We start from the raw sequence: 19,112 nt of genomic DNA, 5'->3' as shown, positions 1-19,112 counted from the left end.
TTGTTTACCGCGTATGTGGCGGTTCAGCTTCAATGCGAGTCCCCCTATACATATGGTCAATCTAATAAGATGCGAGATGATGAAATCCGAGGATTTCATTATTAGGATCCGGTCACGAGCACTTTTTTGTGTTGTATTTTTCATAGCAAGCTTTGTCGTTCTAAGATCCGAGCGGTGTTGAATATTACCTGCAACCCCTTCGCCGCGAAGGACGCTAGCTGGTTTACAAAAACATACTAGCGATTGCCATATTTTTTACGGAACATCGAGTGGCTGCGCCCCCCCGGGCCCGACCCCGGGCTCTTTCAGGTCTCTAGCCCACCGCCGGTATCGAGTACAGCTGTGATAATGATGAAGTGTCTTCAACACCCGGTGATATCAAGGTTGGCAGGGCTGCAAGTCAATTTTCCGCGCCCAAGTATACATACACTTCTGTTTCTGGTCATCGCATCTATGCAGAGATCCTGCAGTTAGCCCTGTGTTGCAAATCTTTCCGGATCCTGGCTCAGTTCTCTTTGCTTCTTCTTCTTCTAAAGGCTCACAAACCGCGTTTGTGGGGCGGCCGAACCGGAAATGATTATGTCCTTTCCCCAGAGATATAATGTTTCCTCTTCGTAGTCCTGGTGTCTCCTTCCTTTACTACCCGTTGTTACTTGTTCTTTCTTCTTCATGCCCGTGGACGTCTCGGGCCCCCATGGCGGTGTTTCGCCTGCGCCTGCGCCTGCTGCAGCCCTTCGATCCAAACCCAACAACAACTTCGCTACCTTTCCATTACTCCAGCAGCTAGCTCTGTTGAGACTACCGAACGAGTTGCTCTCTTTGATCGCTGAATATGTGTCTGAGAGACATCCGAGTTTTGATTACGCCGTCGAGTGTACATCTCTTGCCGCCTTGTCCCTTACATGTCGTCACATGCGCGCCATATGCATTCCTCACTTGTTTCGAGATATACCCATTACGTCAGATTATCATCTTGCCGCACTTGGTCGCTGTTCAAGTGCTCTCCTTCGTCATGTTCGGTCAGTTCATCCAGTGACTCTTTGTGGGGGCAAGCAGCTAACGAGACAGTTTGGATTTTTTTTAGTTCACTAAACCTATTCATGGATGCTGAATTCCTAGAAGCTTGGAGAAGGAGTGCAGATTTTCATTTGGACCATTTGGATACGAAAGACAGTGGCAGTTCAACAGCCGTCGCCGTCGTTTTGCCCTTCGTTTCCGTTTTACGGTGTACACCTCAGCTTCACACGTTACGCATCCGCGTTGCAGAATATACAGGCCGGAGATCCGCATGGAGAAAATTTGGTCTTAGGAGGGCTCAAGGCATCCCTCTAGCAAGATCTTTCGAACTTGCTAAACAGTTAACACTCCCTCATTCCGAGCAATCATTAACACTCCCCAAACTCAAAGTTATCGAGGCGGATGGTTTCGAAGATGTTAACCCATTATTGCAATTGGCTCCTAACCTCCAAGTGTTGCGCATGTCTATTTCTGCGGGGTTTTCCATGGATGCGAATGCGAAATTGGTTGAGGGCTTACGAAGTGTGCCCAAGTTGCGGGAATTGGCTTTTTCCCCCGATAGTCTTCGTCTTGCACATACAACAATGGATGAGGACGAGGACGAGGATGACGATCATGGCGACGTGCCACTGCCGCCGGCCGACGGAGGACGTAATGATCGGTATATGGTGGGAGAGTCTGGTGGTGGGAGCGCAGCGTTTGTGAAAGTTTTGGGGGAGATGTTACCCTTACTGGAAGCTTTGGATCTTCGCACGCGATGGTACGGATACGGTATTTATTATTGTTCGAGCTCCGAGCCTATTTCAGAAAAGGTCGGTAATCCATATTCATTCATCATATGTTGCAATGGGGAGCTTATATTAGGATGGCGCGGGCGTGTCTTATTTTTACATAGGACCTTTTCACCGCTTTGGCGGAGATGCCGAATTTGAAACGACTTTATCTTCCTTCTTCCATCATGACCTATACCCAATTCGAAGCACTTCGTACTCGTATTCCTATTTCTACACCTGACACTGCCAGAGCGGATTTACCAGCTCTTAGGGCGGCTATCGATGTACGCCGACGCATTCTAGAGGAGGTAGCAGCCGCTGAATGGAGAATTGTCCAACGAATCAAGGAACAAGTAACGATGGGGTTGGAACATGCGTCTTTCGTACGGAATTACTTCCCTGATGATCCGGTTCAGTATGAAGTTCGTTATGGTACGCGAGGAGGATCCGGTGCCAGCAATGGGAATGACAGCGGCGGCTCTTGCGTATCGCCGTGGTTGCGGTCACAGTCGCATGATCACCACCCGCCAGCTAATACTATCAGCGTCAAGCTGATCCAGGCACGAGATGGACAGGAAGCTCCGTGGCCGTATGCGCCCGACTTGTCGCTCTCACATACATTGCGTCGTCTTTGGCTGTCCGCGTCCACTTCCACGTCCACTGCCACGTCCACCGCCGCTACTGCTCCGTCTCCGCCTCCATCAACCCAATCTTCATCAGAATTGAGAGTTACAACCATGACCTCATCATCATCCGTTGTCGCTAAGGTCCCTCTACCAAAGCGAAGTTCCGGTGTCAATGGACCAACAACACCCACGTTAACGTTGGATAATTATCGAACGGAGGGATCATCGTTGGTTAGGTCTATATTCCTTGGGAGCGCACTTTTTGCGTACTCCAGATTCTTGGGGAGTTATCATTAGCGGGTCAGGGGCGTGGCACAGCTGGTCAGCCTTCTTTCGGCTCGTCACTCGTTATATGTTCGGCTCGTATTATTATGTTCTGGCAGGACAATGATCCGGGTGCTTACTCGTTTTTCTCTATTTATGTATTTATCTCTACCACCCCAGAGTACAAGTTCTACATACCCGACAAGCAGCATTTTTTTTACCTTCCCACTACTCCGATCCCGTAGCACGGGTCCTGCGAATATTTTTGGTTCTGTACGTCTAGAATGCGACAAGGCCGTTTGTTCTCCGGATTGTCACTTCGCTATTTGCATTCACAAGTCAGTTTAAACGTTTAACGACGAACGCCCGGGTACATTCGGACTTCATCATGTCACATTTGAACGCTGACCGCTAAATATATATGAATCCGCGTTGTGTGGTTGTGTGTGTGTGCAAACAGAAGTCTAGTCTCCCTCCCCCTCACTGGCATATTGATGGATCCGTAAGCAGCATGTGCTCTCCCCATGGAACCCGACCTGCCAAACATCAGAATTATCCAGTATGACATTCGGCATTCGCAATACTTATTGATCAACTCAAGCATTCGAGTGAAACTTGAAAGAGTATTGCGGTCATCATAAATTCCCAGTGAAGTATTGTATCTCAAAAAGCAAAGGGAATAGTAAGGGCGTTTGCTGCAATTAATAGGCGGCCATCTACTCGGTTGTTCATATTGGTTATGTTGAATAATCATGCCTGTAGTCCTAAGAAATAATGTAATTTTCAAAAATGAACATAAGATCAAAAGTAGAACCCGGCGACAAATCCCATAGGCGAAGAATCATCGGAACGGATTGGATTGGATATGTATGTTTAATGACATCCGTCATACTCGTTGCGCAGGCATCTAATTCACTCACATGAGTGACGATTTTTGAAGTCCGAGAATTCCTCCAAGAGATCCGAACATGGGGCCTGGCTCTTTATCTGTGCGAATTGTTGTTGACAAGACCCTGGAATGTCTTCGGTGTCATTGCTAACGCTTGCTGTGATAATGGGTGTCCAATCCTTGGAATCATGTTGCGGCGAATTCCAAGCAGTACGTAAGGCCACGTAAAGCGTTGCTATCCTCTCTTGTCGGGATCCAAGCGGCTTCGACATTAGCCTTTACTATCCCACAAGAATATCAGCGTGTCATTAACGATCTTGATGATGCGGACGTGCCCATTGATCCAGGCTTTGAATGTCTCTACAAACCTCCGAGTCATTTTACCTCTTTTGTTCTTCCACCTGGCCAAACTGTCTAAGTCACCTCGTTGTCTCGTGAGTACCCTTGAAACACCTAACTCCTTGGCATCTTTTCCCTGGAGAGAATTTATGCCTATGTATCGCTTTCCCAAAAAATAGAAAATGGACTTAGCTTACTGCATGGCTCATACTTTCTTGTTGGTGGTTCCCTGAAGCGATCGTTTTTTCGCGAGCTGGATGGATAGCAGCTCCATCGACCGATTTATGAGTCAGGATGCCTGGAGTTCTGCCGCCACAGCGTGCTTGATGGTCATGGTGCGGGATGCAGTGTATGCCTTATGGACTCGACATGGACAACCCCGGATAGCGTCAGCCTCTGTTCATTGGGAGCTATGGCCATTATGTTCTTTGGGGATCGTGAGCCGCACCTGTCTGATATGCCCAGAAAAAAAATTGCATTGTTTTTGTGTCCAGGCCATTACCTAATGCCCAAATATCTAATGGTCTATGTCAGCCGATAGAGCAGTGCGTCCTATTCATTCTCTCAACCCTGTAGTTCTCATCATTATAGGCTCCTCAATATTCATGACATGGCACTGGCGAGTTTTTCTCTTGAAGACTGCCCCATTCGTCTTAGTCCGACTGTCGCGTGTGGTTTTCTCAAAAATCCCTGCAACACCCAGCAATTTGTCTAGATAAAGCCAGGACTTGATAATTTCTGGAGAAAGCGGAAAGCTTCCTCCTTGGTCACATAATTTTCTCGGACGTGCCAAGAAATTTCGGGCTCAGCCCATTTCCCTCCACACTTCTTTTTTTGTGCATACAGCCCTCCACGACAGCGTGTTTAGATGAGTCGGTGCGGCTGGGTATTAGACTCCGTTTGGTTGGAAGCAGACTCTTGGTCCCTGTCTCCCGGAGAGTTGGGTGCCGACTGCTCAGGGGGTTGGGCAATGGCCAGCGCTTGGGTGGTGGTTGAGGTGGTTGAGGTCAGGGCTGGGGTGGTCGCAATTGGGAGTGCTGGGCTGGGTGATGGAGGATTGGGTGGCAGAGGACTGCGCTGTGGGGGATTCGACCGTGGGGCCCGGTTTCAATCAGCTCTATAGGGCTCGGGCTATGATGCGATCGATGGGCCGGGGCATACTCTTGAGTCCACTGCGCAAGGCAGCATGTGACAGCATTGAGGTGATGGGAGGGAAATTTTTTGGGTGTGCGAGAGATGTGTCGGGGAACAGGACAAGGGGTGGTATCGATGTTCCCATAATGAAGGGAGCGGTTGGAAAATTGTCAGTGTGATTTGCATCGGATAAAAAAGAAGCTCAGTGTTGAGTGGGAATGCCGGAATATTTTTCCTATGCCGTTATAGATGAAGATGAAAGACAAAGTTCGACGACACAAAAAATTCTTTGGTCCTGACTCGCTCATCTCTCTGAGAGCAGCTGCGCAATACTCTTATGATGTCCATATCCGTATCGATATTCGTCGTGATTATCGCCTCGCAACCAACTGCGAGTTCCACCATCGGTTGCAGTCCTCCTCGACGGCTCAACCATCCAAAATACTGGTTGTCCTTCAGTACGTGTTGGGCTAAAGCCCATCACTCGCTCAATGTCAAAACTTTCCTCGGCTCGAAAGTGGTATAGTGACTTCCCCCTGCCTCATAGTGCGCAGGCAAGGCCAGTTCGTGCCATTGCGTCCGCACTGTGTGGCGTGACGTCACTGATCGATAGCGCTTCTGCCCTTTATGCCAACCATACTACCTGATGTCACCAACAGACTGCGCAGCATAGCCAAATGCCGTGCTTCGCACATCCCATGCCGACAATCATAGCGTAGGAACCCTGTCCACTCCTCATCCTGGACACACGTCTGATGCGTTAGGCAAACGACCGTCTCGAATCGCGCGTGCAGTTAGATGGCTTTGCGTTCTTTCTCTTTCATCCATTGTATATTATGCGCAACAGCATTACTTCCAATGAATTCCGTTCGTGAGAGTGAAATGAAGTGCGAAGCGGGTGCTGACGTTCAATTGTGTAGCCGTAAATAGAAATCTGAGTGGCACCCGTGCGTTCTGGAAACAGCATGGATCCGTCAGACCTACCGTCCGCCGTGTCGCGTTCGTTGTCGAGGCGACATCCCCACTCTGATCGCTCACGACCAAGACCTGCCTTTATAATCGGGTCAGGACGTTCTGAATCGCCATCACCTGCGATTATGGAGAAGGATCGGCCGGAAGGAGATAAAGTTGTGTTGGGCGTGTGTGCTATGGATGCGAAGGCTAGGAGCAAGCCGATGAGGGCTATTTTGACCCGTATAAAGGCAAGAGGCCAGGTTGAAGTCCGATTGTTTGGGGATAAAGTTATTTTGGACGAAGGTGTGTTACCTTGAGCGCCAGTTTCGCAACCAGAGTCTCTGACTGGCGCAACTATGATCTATCCTATTGGGATTAGATGTAGAGAATTGGCCTCTATGCGATATACTTATCTCCTTCTTCAGCATAGACTTCCCACTTGATAAGGCCGTTCAGTACGTCAAGCTCCGGAAACCAGTCTGTATCAACGATCTTCCGACACAAGCTCTGCTCTGGGACCGTCGTATCGTTTATCAAATCTTAGACCATTTGGAAATCCCCACTCCGAGAAGGCTGGTCGTCGCGCGTGATGGTGGCCCCAAAGTTGATGCCGCGCTGATTCACATAGTCGAGCAAAACTTGGGTCTAACGTTGGGAAAACCGATGCCAACACCTGAGGTCTCGATGAGAGGGGATAATAACGCGATCGTAATTGATGGTAGTGTGATGGAGAAGCCGTTTGTTGAGAAGCCTGTCAGTGGGGAGGATCACAATGTATATATTTATTTCAGGAATGGCGGTGGTCGTAGGCTATTTAGAAAGGTGAGTATTTTCGATCTACATTTAGTCACTTCTTGATGTGCGCCCCTAATAGATTGGGAATCAATCGAGCGAGATGGATCCGAACTTGAACCATCCTCGAATGGATGGGTCGTACATTTACGAAGAGTTCATTGACGTTGATAATGGTATGGGTGTGCTGCGTTTTAAGAGAGTGTTCAACTCAATCTTCCCGACGCATTAGCTGAGGACATCAAAGTTTACACTCTTGGACCTACCTATACACACGCCGAGACCAGAAAATCTCCGGTCGTGGACGGAGTAGTTCGTCGAAATACAGACGGAAAAGAAATTAGGTACGAAGCCTTGTGTAACCATAAAATTTAACATTTAAAATGACCATTTAGGTTCATCACTCATCTCAACGAGTATGAAAAGTTGTTCGCTCGTAGAATCTGCGAAGGTTTTGGACAGCGTGTCTGTGGGTTTGATGTTCTGCGTTGTGACAATGGTGCACGAAGCATGGTTATCGACGTAAATGGGTGGAGCTTCGTTAAAGGAAATGAGAATTACTTTGGTCCGCCACCTCCACCTTAATTTGAGGAGGCTAATGACTGGTTGTTTCCTACAGACAGAGCCGCAGAGATCCTCTACGAAGTATGTTACAAAGTCAGCGTTTCCCCAACAAGACACCTGGGAGCACCGCCCTTCCCAGATCTTTCGTCTTCGTGGACCCTCAAGGCCAACGTCACGGGTAAGGGCTTATCCTTATTCTATATCCCAACCGCTGTTCCATTTACGATTTATTTAGTCTTTCGGCATGCGGACAGAACCCCAAAGCAAAAACTCAAGTTCAACTTCCCTATCGCTGAATCATGGACTGCTCCATTTGTTCGCTTGCTGAATGGAGAAAATGAAGAGATCATCCTCCGCGAGGCTCAACAGCTTACCCTCCTCGTTGCAGCAATCAAGGAGGCAAGATTGCTCGGGGCAAGGGGCGAAGATCTGACGAAGCTCACTCATTTAAGCAATGCTCTTGCACGAAAAATGGACCTCCCTGGAACAAAGGCCCAGCTGAAACCTGGTTTTAAGAAGGGGAAGAGTGCATCTGGTCAGCCACGAAGTCTTGAGAAGCTCCAACTTGTGTTCAAATGGGGTGGAGAGGTAAGAGTTTGTCGCATTCCGCTTTGGTTGGCGCCCCTACATATTCCTCTAGTTCACGCACGCCGCTCGATATCAGTCGCGCGATCTTGGCGAGAGCATGAAGCAGGACTTCTCGATTATGAGTGGGTTGATATCATGAATTGACTAACCCCTCGGTGACGCTTCTGGCGTTTTAGACAAAGATGTCCTCAACAACGTCAGAGTAAGTATTTAGCTCCGCGATGGGCTTTAAATCGCTTCTCACAACCCTTCCCTTAGATATACACATCATCGGAAAGGAGGGTCGTTGCATCCGCGGAGATCTTCGCCGCTGCATTGTTGGATGGGGTCCAAACTACATCGGTAGCAACAAGTGCAGCGTCGACACCAGCAAGGTCTTCTCGGTCCTCAGACGCGTCAAGTTTCGTTGCCCCACAACCTGTCCAACTCATCATTAGAAAAGATTTGCTAGACGATTCCAATGCTGCTAAAGATCTCATGGATGACGTTAAGAAACGGCTGAAAATTTTGCTTCGACCAGGCGAGCCAGAAAAGCGGCCAGAACTTACCTGGAGAATGAAGAAGGAGCCTGTAGAAGTGGTGAAGGTGAGAAACGTCCCCCTCCGAGGCGGTACCCTTTACGACTCATTAGGTTCGCAGGAGGTTATAGACTTGTTGAGGTCTTTTCGTGATGTCATGAGGCGAAACTTTGAGAGATTGGACGTGAACAAGATCCAGACCCGATGGTAGGCTTAATGTTGGTCATTAACGGCGTATCTCATTCTCGAAAGGTGCTGCTCTGACGAGCCTTGGCTGTTCCGTGAACGCTGGGAGAAGTTGTTCGAAGATTTCTGCGATGTCAAGCAAGAGAAGTTCGATCCATCGAGGGTCTCCGAGTTATACGACACCATCAAGGTTCGTTCCAGTTCGTCGTTTTCCGATTTGCAGCCGTTGACGCCGATGGAGCAGTATTGTGCACTGCATCACCGTACCTTCCTGTTTGCTATCTTTGACGACCCGAGCGATGACCCGAAAAACGACCGCAAGTTGCATGAGTTGTATGGTCGTGCAAAGGCCTTGTTTGACTTGGTTGCGCCCCAGGAGTACGGCATAGAGCCATGGGAAAAGTCGGTGGCTAGGTTCTTCCATACGGTTCGGTTTTGTTGACCCGCATTGAGCAGAACGGAGATCGGAGTTCTCACATCTCTGCCCTTGATGCGTAAAATTGTCGCAGACTTAGAGGAAGCAAGGAGCAACGAACTTCCAATGTTTACTGCTTATTTCACGAAAGAAAGCCATATTCACACCCTCGTGAACCTTGTCCTTTCATCTGGGCTACCCATCGCCAATCCCAGGATACCAGAATTGGACTATGCGGTCAGTTTGCATCGGAAGTCATTTTGTTTTGTTTGCATGTTTAAGTCTTTGCTCTTTGCGTTAGTCCCACATCACGTTTGAACTATATGAACGCAATCATGGCCGCGGGAAATCAGACAAGGAGTATTCTATCAAGCTGGCGCTGAGTGAGGGAGCACATTCATCAAACGTTCTCGACTCTGCGCTGGATGCGCGACATTCGCTGAGTGTGAAAACGCGAAGGCAAGACCTGTTGCCTGTGCCAGCAAGGATAGAATGCTGACGATGAAGACCATTCTAGGCGTCTTACACAGCACTTGGACTACAGTCTTGTTGTCGAAAAGCTTTCCAAGCAATTTTCGCGAGTGCCAGAGGTAAGTAAAGGATACTCAAACTTTTCACGTCACTGATAAATCAATAGGACGAAGATTCTATTGCCCCACTTGCTGTGGAAATCCTGCCTATTAGTTTGCCCCAAGAATCCAGTCCCAGCTCCAGCATCTAGGAAGCCCCAGACGTCTAGATTATTCCTACAGCAGTTGTTAGTCACTAGAAAGTCAGATACCCAATTTTCTTCAAGGCATAGACGATCCACGCAATACCATGTGTTCACGAACCGCCGTGTCCGTTTAGTCCCACTTCGATACGCCAACTTGTTTCCTTAATCCTTCCAGAGTCTGCTCATCTAAATGTGTAAATACTATGCCGTTTGAGGGGGCTTCTCCTCTTCGTAATCGTTTCATGGTTGGATAATCAAGGTTGTACAGGGTAGACTCTCGTTGAGAAAGCAAAGCGGTTTGCTGTGCAAGTTGAGCAAACGATGATGTTGATTCTCGATACCTACAATGGGGGTTAGATCAGAGCTCCCCAGGAGGCAGTCCCGCTTACAGTCTGGCAATATACATGTCAGACATCGGAATCTAGCAGAAGAAGGCTATAGGGGATCCTACTTTAATGCCTCTGGGTTGAAACAATCTCTCTCATCCAAGCGGTCAAGTGAATCTTTTTTGAAAGCAGCCTTGAGGGAGTGAAGAATATCAAATACGTGATGTTCTTGTGGTCTGCAAAACGAGGCTCAGGAAATCGATGAGTTACAAACGTGCGAACGATGAATGCTCACAGCCAAGGCCGAAACCGCGCGGATAGCGACATATCTCCTTCTGGAGATATCAAGGGGTGGAACACAGTGTCTGATTGAAATGTGACAGTGGGTGGACGTTGAGGGTAGTCATCGCTAAAGGTCATCTTGAACCTTAAGCTAGGTCACAAATTGAGGATGTGGGTCTCACGCTATCCACGTACGTGCATGTCACCTACATGGCACCAGAGTAGTAGCCTAAAGGGTGTTCAGTGGGTTAGAGGTAGGCAGTGTGGCTCGATTGGACTGAAACATTCCTTGATGAATGAATACGACGCAATTCCAAACGAGAATCGAATCGAAGGATGGGACACAGTAGATTCCAGATGGGGCATGACGCTGCAATGAAGCATACTCTAGAGACAACTGCTGAAGTGCTGGGGTTGTGGGCATTATTGATAATAAGCGCCGAGGATGCAACAATTAATATTGCCCCAGTCAAACAATGCGTCGTGTCACGCGTGATACGTCACATCACGTTCAACCTCTAAAAGCTTGTTTTGACAGCGCTTGCAAGATTACATTTGGCGGCACGCTTCAAGGGCCGTCCCAAGGAAATGTCCAGGAATGAGAAAGCCTCGGTAGGACCGACAAGCCCTTCTTCATCGACTTCGCCGCCGGGATCCTTTGCTTACCAGACGCGTTTAATCGAGAATTCTCTGTCCCGCACGTCTTCCCTCTCGCGATCGGGATCAATAACCAAAGGTATCCTGACTCCAAGTGCATCTAGAAAGTTTGCGTACACCCATAGGGCTGGCTCGAGCGTTGATTCATTACGACTTGAACGATCGCGGCCTATTCCCGAGAATGACGCCTTTATCGATGTTGAGCACCCCATCCGTAAGCCCCTCGACGCGTCTACAGAAAAAGCTCTTCCAGAGACGCCTATGTATCTTACAAGGGGTCCTATGGAACCCCCCGTCACCCTCATTGCATCGGTTTCACTACCCCAACAACCCTCTCATGAGGCCGCCAGGCCGCAACAAACCGATGCTGGTTTGTCTTCCAGGAAACCAATCCCGCACGAGCCTTTGGGAGACGTTGGGAGCAAATTTGCTACGATTTCACATGCCAGTTCTGGAGAGGCCTCTTTCCGTCCAGGTCACCGTTCCCAAGTTTCTTCCAATGATAATACTGGCTCTGGCTCTTGGTCACCAGCCTCCACTGCCACCGATTTTAAGCGGCACAGAGTAACGGGATCCATAGATTCTGTTCGCTCTAGATGGGAGGAGCGTGTTCGGGAAGCTGAAACTGGGGAATTGACTCCATCAAACACTGGCACATTTCAGAGACGAGGGACTACTAGAAAACCTCAGGACATGGAGCGCAAGAATCTTGAAGCATCCCCGGCTTTCAACTCTCCACAGGAACGTGGAATTTCTGACCGTGCTAAGTCGTCAACGTTAAAGCGGCCCACGTTGCCAGATCCCGTACCTGTGACTTCAATTAGGGACCAATGGGAGTCCCGCGTACGCAGCCAAGACGACATAAGTGAACTGGGTCAATTCCCCGCTACGGGGAAGATGGAAGTGGTCCCGGGCAATTCAATTCCCGTCAGCGATCTTTCGACCCTCAATCGGGGATCAACAGCGAGAAGAAATATCTCCACAGATGCCATATCATCTCGGGCTGCCAATTTCAGTGCTAGTTCCACTGTAGCCTTTCCCACTTCAATCCAGAGGGCGAATACACTCTCTAGTGAAGGTGCCCCAATGTCATCTGTGCCTATTCTGAAAGAGCCTGGCGACCGGACCTTCAAGAGGTCTCAACCCTCCGGCGAGTCTTCGATCGCTGGATTAAGGACACGCCGTTCAAATTCGGTAGATTCCGTTGTCGTCCCCCCGGTCGAGTCTCGCACGAGCCGCTCTCTTTCCAGTGCAATCGTCGATCCAAAATCATCGCCATTATCATTCTCGGGCGCTGCTAGGCGGGACCAGTATGCCGGGCTTGGTGCCGGAAGGCGATTGGGCCGGCACCTGCCCCGGATAGCCAGCGGTGATGCACCAGACGACGGGGGAGAGCCGTCGACATCCCCACCAGGTGTAGCTCACTCTTCTAAGAAGTATCAATTACCCCCTCTGTCACCGAAATCCCCTGAAGTCCCTTCCCCGAGAGACCATAACCTTCCAACACGCACTCTTCCTTCTCATTATTCACCGACTAAGACTGGTACAATTGTCCCTCCCGTCGCTAATGCGTCGCATGTCCCAGGTCGAGCAGATAGGATACAATTACTCAGAGGGGACTCCAGTCCCACCTCTGCACCAGCATACCCTTACGGTCGGAATTGGATCGAGACACAGCGCCAATTCATCATTGCGTATGAGTACTTGTGTCACGTTGGGGAGGCACAACAGTGGATAGAAGGCTGCTTGGATGAAGAGCTCCCGTTTGGTGTCGTCGAGATGGAGGAAGGGCTGAGGAACGGTGTGGCACTGGCCCGATTGGCCCGAACGTGGGAAGGAGATAGTGTTGTTCGCAAAATTTTCGAGGCAAGTTGGAAATATGTTATGGTTGTTGCGGTATTTGAAACAGCCACTGTACCTAGCATCCCAGGCTACAGTACCGACATTCGGATAATATCAACATTTTCCTAGATTTTGTTAGAAGGGTTGGTTTGCCGGAGGTCAGTGTGCTAGGTTGTCTGAAGTATAATTCCTAATTCCAGCCATGCCTTTCAAGGGCTTCATCTTCGAACTCACTGACTTGTATGAAAAGAAGAACATCCCAAAAGTCATTTACTGCATCCACGCACTCAGGTATGCGGGTGTGCTTTAGGTGGAAGTGGTATGCTGATCACACCTTCCAAGCCATCTCCTTGCTCGGCGGGGTTTGGCCCAGCGTATCGGAAATCTGCTTGGGCAACTCGAGTTTTCCGATGACCAACTCAAGCAGACACAGAAGGGACTAACGGACTCTGGTGTTGCGATGCCAAACTTTGGAAATGTCGGGCGAGAACTCGCACGCGAAATCAACGAGGAACCTGAAGAAGAGCCTGAGACAGAGGAAGAGAGTACGTAGTGATTTACCTCAGGCCACCATGAGCCAGGTCGCTTATGCTAGACAGGACAACGTCGGCTTTTGGAAGAGAATGTAGACTCTATAATAGCATTCCAAGCCTTCGCTCGTGGTCACCTAAGCAGAAGTGCTCTCCGGATGCGTATTACGAAGCTGCGCACTGCGCAGAAGTCTGTGGTGAAAACACAAGCTCTATGCCGTGGTCATTTGGCCCGCCGGAAGATTGATGCAGTTTTAATCCAGCACCAATCGCTGCTGCCGTGGGTCACTGCCGTTCAAGCTCGTGCCCGAGGAATCCTGGCACGACGGGAACATAACCAGTATATTCAACGGGTGCGATCCACTCTTGCTATCATCATCAAGGTGCAGGCCCAAGCACGAGGAATACTGGAACGCGGACGATTCGCCAAGCTCAAGGGAGCTCTTCGCTCCTCAAAGTTCTCTATCGTCAAACTGCAAGCCATTGCTCGGGCGAAGATTTCGCGAAAAGTGCATACCGAGGCTGCCAAGACTTTACACCAGCCGATCATGCAGGATGGTGTCATTGCCTTGCAGGCACGCGCTCGTGGGGTCCTCGTGAGAAAGGGGATCGATGTTATACTCTATAAACTGTCGAAGGTGGAGCCGCATATTATTGGCTTTCAGGCTTGCGCAAGGGGGGGCATTCTTCGTCGGCGCGTTCGCAGCCTGCGCGACGAACTGGACGATGTTCCTGACATCATTGTTAAGATTCAATCAGCTTGTCGAGCTGTTTTGGCCCGTCAGCAGTTATTGATGCTCGTTCGAGCTTTAAGGAGGGCTGTCCCTTCCATCCAAACCTTCCAAGCTATCGCTAGAGCCCACTTGGCAAGACAGGCATTCATCGGACTGAATCGAGATCTGGCTCAGGCGCGTGTTGTGAAATCAGTCGGCCACCTTCAGACCTTTGCGCGGGCCGCTTTAGTCCGATCCCGCCACAAGGAGCAGGCCAAGAAGTTACAGATTGTCTTACCGGATATTGTACAGGTTCAAGCTGCATGCCGCGGTGTCCTCGTCAGGGATGACTATTTTGCCTGGCGCGACTATCTTCATGCTAGCCAAGCACAAGTCATCTTCCTCCAATCGCTTCTGAGAGGCGTCTTGGAGCGCCTCAGGTATCAAGCCAAACTTGCACACTTTCAGGAGAATCTTCAGAAAGTGGTTAAAATCCAGGCTCTATTTCGGGCCAAGGAACAAAGAGAGCAGTATCGCCAGCTCACAATGGGGACGAAAGTCTCAGTCGGTACAATTAAGAACTTTGTGCACTTGCTAGATGATTCCGAAGCAGATTTTGAGGAAGAAATTGCCGTGGAAAGGTTGCGGAAGCGCGTCGTGGAGCAGATTCGGGAGAACCAGGCTCTCGAAACCGAAGTAAGCGAGCTCGATGTCAAGATTGCCCTCGTCGTGCAAAACGTGAAAAGCTTCGAGGACCTTATAAAAGCTCGAAATTATCGTGGCGACGTCCAGACCAGCCGAGCTGTGCTTGCAGCATATGGCGATCCTTTCTCCAGCTCCAGCAATCTTGATCATGCCGCTAAACGCAAGTTAGAGTTATACCAACAGCTCTTCTATCTCGTCCAAACAAAGAGTGAATATTTCGCCCGACTTTTCTTCCATCTGTCTCGGCTCGAGGTTCAGGACAAAACGAAAAAAATGGCTGAACGGGTTGTGCTTGCTATCTTTGGATACGGTCAGGATCTTCGAGAGGATTACCTCCTTCTGAATTTATTCAGGGTATGCCTACATATCATGGTCCGTTGATTTACTGAATGAACTCCCATAGCTCTCAATTGAAGAAGAAATACTCTCTGCGTCAACAGTCAATGCAGTCATGACATCCAGTCCCATGTACATTTCTCTCGCTGTCCATTATGTAAGACCTCGACAGGTGGCATATGTCCGCGATTCTCTCCAGGCGGTTATCAAAGAAGTGGTTGAACAGCCTGATCTAGACCTTGAGACTGATCCTATTTTGGTGAGCACTTCATCTAAATTGCAAAATGTTTCTCATGCCAAACTGCCCTAGATTTACCGAGCACTGATCAACGAAGAGGAGATGCGTACTGGCCGACCAAGTCAAAAGCCCCAAGAAGTTACGCTGGTACAGGCCGCCTACGATCTAGACACGAGACCTAATCTCGCCCGTCGTTAGTTGCCCCCTCAAAGGTTGAAGAACGTGCTACTGAGCAACTCGTAGATCTGCAGCAATTGCAAGTCCTTACCAATGTGTTCGTGCAGGCTATTATCCATTCGACGAGAAGAATGCCGTATGGGATGCGATCTATTGCAAGGGGGACCCTCATTGCGTTAAAGGCATGTCTATGTAACTCGTACTGCTCCATTATATGCCCAACCCCCATTTAGACCCGCTTTCCAAACCAATCGAACGATGCTTATGCCGCAGCTCTCGGCAAACTCGTGTTTGATCGTTATATCAATCCCGCGATCCTGTACGCAATTATCTATGATACCCGGCGAAGTAATAACTGAAATATTTGTTTTCCAGGGCACCAGAGACGTTTGACATAGTGACAGGTTCATTGAACCCAACGGCACGGCGGAATCTTTCCCAAATATCGAGAGTGTTGGTGCAAATCGCCTCTGGAAAATTGTTTGATGAGAATACTCCTGCTCTGGAGCCCCTCAACAATTATCTTCAGGAAGCCATTCCACTGGTGGCTGCATGGTTCCTATTCGGTTTGTTGATTCACAGTTCGATGCATCCGAACGCTAACTTTTCTTAGTCGCTGATGTGCCGGATGCCGAGGCACATTTCCATGCCCACGAATTCCTTGATGTCACTGTACAGCCGAAGCCAATCTATATATCACCAAATGAGATCTACGCCATGCACAAGCTTCTAGCACAGCATCTCGACATCCTGGTCAGTAGATCTAGTCATTGAGGATGTTGCGGCTCTCAACTCTCTTCTTGACAGGCTCCCAAACGAGATGACCCCCTCCGTTCCATTCTCATTGAACTCGATGGAGTCCCTAATCTTGGATCAGATGAGCTCAAAGATGCTCGTGACCAAGCTATCACACTCAATCTTACAAACCGGTTCGCGCATGTCTCAGGTTAGGCAAATTACGGTTGCAGGGTGATTCTATCTCAAATCTCATACCCACCCAGATCCTCGAGCCCACGAGAAAGCGCTGTGGGTGCAAGCAAAACGTGGTGTCCTTGCCGTTCTTCGCGTCCAACCTGCCCCCGATCTTGTGGAGAGCCTGCTCCAACCTGTTACTGATGCTCATGAGGATCTTTGGGTAGTGATCGTGAACAACGAGCTGGTTCACGACATGCAGCAGCAGCAACATTCGCGATACCCTTCCGCTGCTGTTACGGACTCAGCTTATAGACTTGAGGATATTCGGACGTGAGCGTGATTGCTTCAACCAACTTCTGACAGCTGATGTGTCACCTACCCAGTTTACCGTACGCAAAAGTTAAGGAAAACGCTCTATACTACCTTCTCGAACTGGAGAAGCTCGGAAAGATTACTCGAGCCGATGGATACCAAGGAGTTCTGAACGCTATTGCAGGCGATCTTCGTAGCAAACATCGAAAACGCATACAGCGAAAGAACGAAATGGAAGCCATGGGTGATGCGCTTAAGCACCTTAGGGAACGGAAACAAGCATTCCAGGAACAGATTTCGAGCTACCACAGTTATATCGATTCTGCAATGAAGACTATGCAACGGGGGAAAGGGTGAGCTGAACATTGGGATCGTCGTTGAACCAGGCTGACGTCTGTTGCAGGAAGAAGCGCTTTGTCCTGCCGTTTACGAAGCAGTTTTTCCATGAGCGTGAACTTCAGAAGGCGGGAAAGACGCCGCAATTTGGCTCCTATATTTTTCGAGCACAGGAGTTGTATGATAAGGGCATACTCCTATCCATTGACCAGTTCAGTCCTCGTCAATTCGATCGCATCGATATCGTCATCGAATCCAACGAAATTTGTATCTTCAATATTGGTGTCTCTTCGAACTTTAGCGGTGTCATCAATGAAATCGCTTCACAGATCCTGCGAATGGAGGATCTTCTTCAAGCAAATTACGACGGCCAAATATCATTATCTCTATTCGACGGCATGGCCAAATTTAATCTCAACATGCTTCTCTTCCTAATCAACAAGAAGTAAGTATATGTTGACTCGTGCAAGTGAACACGCCTGACGCCTTCATGATTGCTTTGTAGGTTCTTCTTGTGATCGCTTTCGAATGCCGCTTTCGATCTCTCGTCATCTTAGATGTCCAATCCTGCGTACTTCTTGCATGAACTTCCTATTTTTCTGCCCTCCTTACACCTATTTATCCTATTCATCCACCTTTGCACTTTGACCTATGGCTTCATGATTGTTGTAACGAGCAAGTCCTCTTGAATTAATGAACGCGTTCAATATGCTGATACCCCTAGCTACCGCATAGTTTTCATGGGGCGACCAACATTCACGGTGCTGGCTACTCTATGATTTGCTTAGCGTCTCTGTTGTTATGACTAGCCCGATATGGACGTAGCGCTTCAGCGGCTACACTCGCGCGATAAATGCAAGACCAAAAGGATGATATATTATTCAGGTTTACTGCCGAGTTTTATACTACATCAGGGCTATGCTACGGATCGGGAAACGCACAGACGCGTCGGGGAGGAGTGTGGGGTAAGTTGTGGGATGCTGCGGGCACAGCGCCATGACTTGTATTCCAACAGTTTCGACGATGACAAACTGAACGATAAGAGTGCTGTGCTGAATCCATTTATTTTGCTGTGACGTTCCTTCAGCATCGTAAGCCAGATTTGTGAGTATACGCTGAACGGCGCCTTTGCTTGGACCAAGGGGACGGGGTGATCATGTTAGACAAAATTTGTGTGGTCCCCTGCTTCTTTCCGGGTTGTTTGTGCTGCGGAGACCCACTCTGGGCATTGATCTCACAAACAACCCAGTCAAGCATTTCCCTCAAAATTCAACACGCATTTTCGTAGATCCCGGCCAAAGTGACGTGTAATGGGCTTGGAGGGGAGTTCTAGCTGTCGTCTTTTTGGGTAGTCACACAGTTAAACTTCCTCTTACACTCTTCCCTTCAGCCAATAAGGCTGGCCCTAGCGGAAGGTAGGTTCTGAGGCTGCTTGCTTGCAGTTTACTCAAATTTAGTCACTCAGAATACTTACCGCCGAGAGTAATGGTCCGTGGACCTAAAAAATGGAAGATGTAGCCAGCAATAAGCCTAAACGCGTAAGAGGTGGAAATACTAATACTTGTCATCGAGAGCAAGTAGTCCATAGACCTAAGAAGCTGTGGTCTAAAGGAGTAAGGGGTAAAAATGCTTACCGTCGACATAAGTGATTTGAGCCTCGTGGCTTTGAAGTTGTCTCCCAGATCCTGACCACCTCCGAGGCTTATTAGCAACCGAGGTAGCCCGGAGACCGTCGAAGTATCTAGTAAAAGTAGAAACAGGACCATTGCAGGTAGTGGGCAACATTGCCATATTATAGGATCATTGGCATGATCAAGCACGGGTGTTGACTCCTGGGTATTCCGCTCTTGCGTCTATAATTAAGTGCGCATGATACAATATGAGGCAGTTTCTAGTTCAATGGTCATCCTGGGTACAAATGAGGAACCAGAAGCATAGGCATTGTAGGCAGTCCTGGTTGATGCACGGG

The 19,112-nt window shown here is 49.0% G+C and overlaps 5 protein-coding genes across 5 annotated transcripts; 4 read left to right on the top strand and 1 right to left on the bottom strand.

Annotated features, from left to right (window-relative positions):
- Positions 1-669: 669 nt before the first annotated feature.
- EI90DRAFT_3122413 (uncharacterized protein) lies at positions 670-2,713 on the top strand (the record flags this gene model as incomplete). Its single annotated transcript, XM_039063506.1, has 3 exons — positions 670-1,019; positions 1,085-1,829; positions 1,913-2,713. 3 exons carry the CDS (start codon positions 670-672, stop codon positions 2,711-2,713), a joined length of 1,896 nt encoding a protein of 631 aa, XP_038916966.1.
- A 1,553-nt stretch (positions 2,714-4,266) lies between these two features.
- On the top strand, positions 4,267-5,221 carry EI90DRAFT_3015723 (uncharacterized protein; the record flags this gene model as incomplete). Its single annotated transcript, XM_039056919.1, has 3 exons — positions 4,267-4,345; positions 4,403-4,437; positions 4,802-5,221. The coding sequence occupies 3 exons, from the start codon at positions 4,267-4,269 to the stop codon at positions 5,219-5,221; spliced, it is 534 nt and encodes a 177-aa protein (XP_038916965.1).
- A 918-nt stretch (positions 5,222-6,139) lies between these two features.
- EI90DRAFT_3145358 (histidine phosphatase superfamily-domain-containing protein) lies at positions 6,140-9,780 on the top strand (the record flags this gene model as incomplete). The annotated part of the gene is made up of 17 exons (XM_039065279.1): positions 6,140-6,299; positions 6,376-6,818; positions 6,871-6,964; positions 7,021-7,132; positions 7,184-7,353; positions 7,408-7,530; positions 7,588-7,940; positions 7,993-8,062; positions 8,117-8,142; positions 8,199-8,525; positions 8,580-8,665; positions 8,711-8,834; positions 8,889-9,046; positions 9,101-9,296; positions 9,361-9,518; positions 9,577-9,649; positions 9,697-9,780. The coding sequence occupies 17 exons, from the start codon at positions 6,140-6,142 to the stop codon at positions 9,778-9,780; spliced, it is 2,757 nt and encodes a 918-aa protein (XP_038916964.1).
- On the bottom strand, positions 9,578-10,857 carry EI90DRAFT_2994938 (ubiquitin-conjugating enzyme/RWD-like protein). Its single transcript, XM_039056180.1, has 5 exons — positions 10,671-10,857; positions 10,593-10,611; positions 10,396-10,533; positions 10,226-10,336; positions 9,578-10,118 (listed from the first exon to the last, which is right to left on the bottom strand). Exons 1-5 carry the CDS (start codon positions 10,804-10,806, stop codon positions 9,905-9,907), a joined length of 618 nt encoding a protein of 205 aa, XP_038916963.1. The 5' UTR covers positions 10,807-10,857; the 3' UTR covers positions 9,578-9,904.
- A 16-nt stretch (positions 10,858-10,873) lies between these two features.
- On the top strand, positions 10,874-17,643 carry EI90DRAFT_683028 (uncharacterized protein). The gene is made up of 15 exons (XM_039067954.1): positions 10,874-12,905; positions 12,962-13,039; positions 13,096-13,172; positions 13,224-13,426; positions 13,481-15,183; positions 15,233-15,424; positions 15,476-15,596; positions 15,647-15,762; positions 15,814-15,899; positions 15,956-16,146; positions 16,194-16,333; positions 16,388-16,526; positions 16,582-16,825; positions 16,879-17,160; positions 17,211-17,643. Exons 1-15 carry the CDS (start codon positions 10,971-10,973, stop codon positions 17,590-17,592), a joined length of 5,889 nt encoding a protein of 1,962 aa, XP_038916962.1. The 5' UTR covers positions 10,874-10,970; the 3' UTR covers positions 17,593-17,643.
- The last annotated feature ends 1,469 nt before the right edge of the window (positions 17,644-19,112 follow it).

Source organism: Cantharellus anzutake (assembly GCF_015039405.1).
Source record: "Cantharellus anzutake strain C23 chromosome Unknown EI90scaffold_19, whole genome shotgun sequence".
In the NCBI taxonomy this organism is placed as follows: domain Eukaryota; kingdom Fungi; phylum Basidiomycota; class Agaricomycetes; order Cantharellales; family Hydnaceae; genus Cantharellus; species Cantharellus anzutake.
Note: the sequence above shows the minus strand (reverse complement) of the source record. Positions and strands in the feature narration are given on the sequence as shown.

Excerpts from the sequence above, each read along its gene's own strand:
- EI90DRAFT_2994938 (XM_039056180.1), bottom strand. The coding sequence starts at position 10,806 with ATGCCCACAACCCCAGCACTTCAGCAGTTGTCTCTAGAGTATGCTTCA. Across the intron at positions 10,337-10,395 it reads GCGCGGTTTCGGCCTTGGCT|ACCACAAGAACATCACGTAT; the intron begins GTGAGCATTCAT and ends CTCGTTTTGCAG. Across the intron at positions 10,119-10,225 it reads TTCAACCCAGAGGCATTAAA|TAGGTATCGAGAATCAACAT; the intron begins GTAGGATCCCCT and ends TAACCCCCATTG.
- EI90DRAFT_683028 (XM_039067954.1), top strand. The coding sequence starts at position 10,971 with ATGTCCAGGAATGAGAAAGCCTCGGTAGGACCGACAAGCCCTTCTTCA. Across the intron at positions 13,173-13,223 it reads TACTGCATCCACGCACTCAG|CCATCTCCTTGCTCGGCGGG; the intron begins GTATGCGGGTGT and ends ACACCTTCCAAG. Across the intron at positions 15,597-15,646 it reads GAGACCTAATCTCGCCCGTC|ATCTGCAGCAATTGCAAGTC; the intron begins GTTAGTTGCCCC and ends AGCAACTCGTAG.